Below are 6252 nucleotides of genomic sequence, written 5' to 3' on the forward strand. Positions count from 1 at the left end.
CCACGGGCCCAGATAAAATAAAAAAGCCGGGCCCGTGCTTTGGCCGTGCCGGATACCTGCTTGCGCTATGTTTTCGGAGGGCCTTCGCCAAAAGGTGCGCGAGGGGCAAGAACGCCGGCAAGAACCTTTTCAGCGACCAGGGCATTCTTCGGGCGAGATTCTCGGCCAAACAGGAGGTGTGGCGCACGATGCAGCGCGAGCGTCAGGCTCTCGCCCTCGCGGGGGGAGCCCTTCAACGAGACGGCGTACCCGCCTGATGTGGCGGCCGCTGGAGGCGGCGCTGAGACGTGGGAGTATGGCCTCGGTCTCGACTATCTGCAGGAACTCTTCGTGCCGACTGTCTTCGAGGAGGATGACGGCGATTACATGGCCGTCAACGACACGGCGCGTATCAATGTCTCGAGCGAGGAGCGTGGCCTTTCGCCAGCGCGCATTACGGGCCTGCCGTCTGACGTTGACAACCTTGCGCCGCCCCTCGTGCACGCCGGCGTCGAGCTGGAGGAGCAGCACAAGGATGAGGCTGCACACTGGGACGCCGTGCCCCTCTATACCGACTATTATACCGGCCGCATCCCCGTCGGCGTCCACCACAACGCGCATCGCGATGGAATGAAGGGCCCGCGGTTGAAGATGTGGTGGGACAAGAACTGGTTTCACCCTTTCCTGCGTGATATCGTCGCCGCGCGCGAAGTTCGCCCCATAAAGCTCGCCCCTCTAGCGGTTATCAAGGCGACAAGCTCATGGGCACCGGACGTGGTGTACTGGCCTCCTGCCACCGACGCCGAGAGGAGGCGCCCTCGCATCTTCGATCGTAAGACGTTGAGCCAGGGGCTCGACGAGGCCGAGTGGCATACCCTGTGTCGAAAGCAGGGAGAGAGGCCTTGGTGGGATATCATTTTTGATGACGACAGGGGACCTGAGGACCTTGGGCCCCAAAAAGCGGCGAATGCTGTCAAGCCCGAGGTCGAGGTGAAGGAGCCGGGAGAAGAAACAAAAGCCGATGAGAAGCCCCAGGATAAAGGGCAAGGCGAAAGGAAGCCTGTAGACGTAGCCATCATCAAGAGATAGCGAGGCCAAATACCTGTCTGTACTTGATATCATAGCATTTCGTGATCAACAATACCCCGACGAAATAATAATATTCCAACATGACGTTTTACCGTCACTTATCCTGAGGTATCTCATTTCTCTCCTTCTCTGTGGCGACAGCGGCGTCCTGCCGATCTGTCTCTTGTAGCTGTAAAATGCAAAACCTTGCCGCCTTGACAAATGAAAAATGAAAACAAAAACAAAAGGTCCGTCTACCCAAATGCGCCGGGATTTCTCTGCTGTTTTCGCTTCGTGCTCGTCTTGTTGGGTTGCATCCGGATTGAAGGATGAACACAGCCACCCTCTATGGGCTACTCGTGGATTGGAATCGACCTGCGCACTCCAGTCGTCTCATGATGTGCCGGTGACTGCCTTTCCCTTGCCAGCCGACACGAATTCGTCCTTGTATAGGCCGTTGGCTTCGATGTAGTCCATGACCTCGCGGGGCACGTGCTGTGTGCATGTCAGCTGAGGATCGTCCAGGGAAGTTTATCTAGTGCCTCGAGGGCCAGACGACAGGATCGGGCTCGAGGACCTACATATTCGATGCTCATATTTCCCTTGAGCAGGAGGCGCAACATGGTGCTAGACATGGGGTTTGAAATGATGGCGGGGATGTAATGAATGTTGTCCTTGTACTCCTGGAGATTTGAAAGGGCCTGGTCGAAGTTGCTGCTAGCGCGCTCGACGACGAAGGCGCCAAAGTCGCCGAGAATATGCTGCAAATCGCGGGCTGACCAAATGTTGGGTTGACCCATGGTCTCGACAAGATCAGCCCCAGCGAGAAGGGCAATGCGAACCTTCTTCCCTCCGCAGCCGCCGCGTAACTCATTGATCTCGTAATTAAAGTGATCGAGGACGATAGCCGTGGGCACGTACGAGGCCTGCTGCGCCTCCCAGGAATCGACCATGAGGGGTTGTCGGGCGGCCTTGACGGCTAGTTGGCACATCTCGACACTAGGACTAGGTTAGCGTCGTGTCGTGGAGTCTGCATAGAGAAAACGCATACCGATCGTGTGCCCTCGCAAGGCCCTTCTTCTTGTACGCATCGGATACAGGGCTAAGATAGGCACCGATGACCTCGTAGTTGGTCTCGGTGCGGGCGTAGTCGGCCGCCATGGCGAACATTTCTACGACCAATCAGCAACTGGATCTGCAGGAAAGGGCATGGCGGCATGCTGCATGACATGACATGCAGGTCAACGTAGTACGCCGCGGTCCAGCTCGTGCCGCCGGACAACCGCGGCAAGAACAAGAACGAGGCGGGTGGTTACACAGAACAAGTCGTGGCGGAACAAGTTGGGAGTACTCACGCAAGTGCACATAGTGCACGGGGCTGAATGAGCCGCAGGCAACGAGAATGAGAGGGTCGCGTTCGGGATTGTCGAGTTCGCGTCGCAAACGAGAGTCTGGAAAGGTGTATCCTGGTGGCGTCATGGCCAGGAGGCTGTCGGGAGAGGTGGCCATGGCGAAGATGGCGGAAGTGGGAGGGAGGGGTTGGCAGCTTTTGACGAGGGGTATGCGCGGAGATGGCCGACGGGGAGATGGTCGGCGTGCGAAGCGGCTGTCGGTCTCGGCAACAATCAGAAGAGATGCGGGTTGAGAACTGGTCAACAGACGAGAATAATAGCCCCCGCGAGGGGAGCGTGTGTGAAGTTGTTGAGTAGAGTCCTGGGAGAGGAAATCGCCGGTCGCGGCGGAAGAGTCAGCGGGCGGTTGTCTTGAGGGAACTTGATTGAATCGGCCGGGTTGACGGGGCCATCTTGGCGACGTCATGTGCGACACGGGACAGGAAAATGCGATGATGGAGGGGTAAGAGTTGGACGTACCAGGAGTGGGAGGCCAATCGAGAATCGAGCGCAATCGCTGGGATAAGGATGGACAGCGGGATTGACGGGGGGCGGCTGATGATGTGTGTGTCTGAGACGAATTGCTGAAGAAGATGAGTAACAAGAAGAAAGCAAGAAGAGTCAAGGCGAAGCGATGAAAAGTCCCCAGCCGAAAGAGCAAATGGACTAATAAGACTCAGGTAAGCCAGAGAGAAAGATGGAATGGACCTGCCGTTGAGTCGAGCCCAGACCGGCGAAACACTGACGCCTGCGGCAGTAGCACTCGACACTACGCTGGCTGCCTGCGGTGTTTTAGTGTCGTGCTTGCCCAGCCTGGGTATTGCTTGGGAGGGAGGGGTGCCTGGGAAGGAAAGACCACCTCAATCGGACCAATAGTATTATCAGATCAAGGGCTGACTCAACCACACCCACACCAGAGGGAGACCCGATGGCGGCATCGACCCTGAGCCTGCGCCTTCCGCCTGCAAATGCACCACACAAGACGGTCATGTGACCCACTTGCTGTGAGTTGGATTACATAACCCAGCGTATGGGCTTTCCTCCTGATCAAGTGGTCCGCCAATGCTTGTGTTTCCATCATGACCATCACACGGTCGAGGGGCTCACCAGAACACAGCTTTATTACGGTTGACCAATTTCCTCAGTCTCCGATCTTCGATATTCGAATCTGATACCAAACCAACCAACGCAATTTCCTGTAATCTGCATTCGCCCCCGACCGAGCAAGGCCAAAGCAGCCTGTCATGGATTTGTCCACATTGGCGAAGCCATACCCACAGACCTATGGACATGGGCCTCTCCCGCAAATGCCACACGTGCTCTGACCCCCGACATCGCAGTCTCCTCGGGATCTGATTTCTTTTCCCCGATCTCATGGCCGGAACACCGGATCCAGCTGCAGCCGGTTGTCCGCTCATTCTGCCCTCTCTACCCATCCGGCTCGGTCCGTTGCGGACCACTTGTGCCTTTCCTTCCCTGTCCGTCGGGAACCTTAGTTTCTTGCTCCTTGATGCCACGCACCTCAGCGGCCTCTACCAGGTAGGTGCTGCTCTGCACTGGCATCTACTGCTGGAAGGGAAGGACACCCCATCCGGGGCATCCACTGAAATGCCAATACCTGCATAGCCCGTTTGGGATAAAGGATAACACCCAGCGCCATGTTTTTGGGGGTGCACAATCAACTGACTTATACCACACCTGCTGCCCAGTATTCCGAGCGAACTTCTCCTCAGTCGGTTCGTCATACATGTCAAATGCTTGATCGATGCCTGGATGAGCTGGGCCCGCGATTGAGCTCTCGTGCACAGGAGAGGCCAATGAAAGCTGCCTTGCGATTGCACGATTACCGCCAACACGGGACTCGCCGTGGTACAGATATCCCATCTCGTATGTCAGTATCATGGGCTCATCTCAGATTCGATACGACAGGTAGAGGTGCTCACGGTACCAGAAGCAGCTCACTTTCAACAGGATGCTGTGGATGTTCATTCGATGTTGCTGCTCTCCACAACCAACAGCGAGCCGAACCCACGTTTCAAGCTTTAGTTCACTCAGGTTTACTGCCAATAGCTGAATAGTTGAAACTGCCACAATATACCATGAGTTTGGTCAACTGGCCCTACCGGGGCCGGAGGTCATGCCACGGTACAATTCCTGAGCTTCCTCAATGGCACACGACATTGCTATCGCGCTTCATCTCAGCAAAAGTTCGATTTGCAACGTTTTGCAACGATGCAGTGGCAGTCTGCTTGTGACTTGCCACCTGCGCTGCTTGCACGGAACTCTTTCGGCAATCAAACTTCAAACCTACATCGTTGGTCGTGTCAGCACACGCCGTTCACATGACCCAAGAGCGAACTATGCGTCGCATCATCCGTCGCAAGCTCAGCCATGAAAGTCGGATTCAGAAGTAAATTTTCATGTCTTGATTGAAGCGAAGTGCGACGTTAAGTATTGCAAAGAGGGGCAGTAACCATGTAGCCGCAACAGCTACTGCGTTGCGCCCAAAAAGCGCAACCAAAGGCGAGGATCACTAACCAGATCAGTACAGCCTTGCAGTGACCCGAATTGGGAACCCTCCGAAGCCCGTCCTCTCGACCCCGAGGCGCCCTGCTCTGCCGCGCAAAGTGTCCATGATACAGCATCCTCTAGCCACCACTCCAGCAGATGATCAGCGGCGTGCCCTGTGAGGCTCGGTCATTCCACCAATCGTACCGAGATGCAGCGAGCAGCGAATACAAGAAAGACCCCTTGGCTGCCACACTGATGTTTCTGGAATCTGTCGAATGCTCCGAGCTCCGTGATTGCAGGCACACTTCCCCAGCATTTCACTTGACTTTGGCGCCGCGCTGCTGACCCAAAGCAGCCCCGACTGCCGTTGCCACGACCCCACAATTGCCCCTGATATGTAGAGTCGAAGCAAGCTCGCGTCACTTAAGGTGCTTCCCTGCAAGGTCCATGAGCACGACAGCGTGCTCCAGCTGGCCCGGCCTTGCAGAAGGATGGGGTACATAAATCTGGGGTACAAATAACAGAAGAGGTCCAGTCCTGCGCGGGCCCACGATACCAAGCCCTCTCCCGCTCATTGTTCATGCACCCCGGGTTCTCTCAAGGAAACAAGCCATGAAGTTCTCCATCCAGTCTCTCCTCGGCGCCTCAGCCCTGCTGGCCTCTGCTGCTGATGCCCAGCAGCTCGCCTTCCCTGGAGCCGAGGGTTTCGGCCGATTCGCTACCGGTGGTCGCACTGGTAGCGTCTACAAGGTGACCAACCTGAAGTGAGCTGCGCCCTTAGCGTGCTAGTCTTGCATTTCGAATCTAACCATACGTTAGTGACTCGGGTGCCGGATCCCTTCGTGATGCCGTCTCAAAGCCCAACCGCATCGTTGTGTTCGATGTGGGTGGCGTCATCGACATCGACACTCGCATTGTTGTGTCCGCCAACGTCTACATCGCTGGCCAGACCGCACCAGGTGACGTGAGTCTGTTCTGAGCCTCGAGCTTTCAACTGGGTAACTGACTATGACAAAGGGTATCACCGTCTACGGCAACGGCTTCTCCTGGTCAAACGCACACAATGCCATCACCAGGTACATCCGCATCCGCATGGGCCGCGGCGGCGACAGCGGCAAGGACGCCGTCACCATCGCCGAAGGCCGGAACATGATCTTCGACCACGTGTCCGTCTCCTGGGGCCGTGACGAAAACTTCTCCGTCAGCGGCAGCGCTGTCAACATTACCGTGCAGGACACCATCATCGCCCAGGGGCTGCAGACCCATTCTTGCGGCGGCCTGATGGAGACCGAGGGCGGCGGAA

General features: G+C 56.5%; 3 protein-coding genes across 3 annotated transcripts in view; 2 read left to right on the forward strand and 1 right to left on the reverse strand.

Annotated features, from left to right (window-relative positions):
• VDBG_02370 (conserved hypothetical protein) overlaps positions 1-1068 on the forward strand; it is a gene marked incomplete at both ends in the record, with an annotated part of 2779 nt that extends 1711 nt beyond the window's left edge. The window contains 3 exons of the mRNA XM_003008136.1: positions 13-94; positions 158-245; positions 322-1068. Of these exons, the coding sequence (XP_003008182.1) occupies positions 13-94; positions 158-245; positions 322-1068 (917 nt within the window). The remainder of the gene's footprint in view (positions 1-12; positions 95-157; positions 246-321) is intronic.
• A 372-nt stretch (positions 1069-1440) lies between these two features.
• Positions 1441-2556, reverse strand: VDBG_02371 (nicotinamide mononucleotide adenylyltransferase; the record flags this gene model as incomplete). The annotated part of the gene is made up of 4 exons (XM_003008137.1): positions 1441-1542; positions 1629-2052; positions 2099-2219; positions 2403-2556. 4 exons carry the CDS (start codon positions 2554-2556, stop codon positions 1441-1443), a joined length of 801 nt encoding a protein of 266 aa, XP_003008183.1.
• A 3005-nt stretch (positions 2557-5561) lies between these two features.
• The window catches only part of VDBG_02372 (conserved hypothetical protein), a gene marked incomplete at both ends in the record, with an annotated part of 1443 nt that continues 752 nt past the window's right edge, over positions 5562-6252 (forward strand). The window contains 3 exons of the mRNA XM_003008138.1: positions 5562-5713; positions 5769-5913; positions 5967-6176. Coding sequence (XP_003008184.1) covers positions 5562-5713; positions 5769-5913; positions 5967-6176 — 507 coding nt within the window. The remainder of the gene's footprint in view (positions 5714-5768; positions 5914-5966; positions 6177-6252) is intronic.

The sequence above is a fragment of the Verticillium alfalfae genome, genomic scaffold, assembly GCF_000150825.1.
Source record: "Verticillium alfalfae VaMs.102 supercont1.2 genomic scaffold, whole genome shotgun sequence".
NCBI lineage: Eukaryota > Fungi > Ascomycota > Sordariomycetes > Glomerellales > Plectosphaerellaceae > Verticillium > Verticillium alfalfae.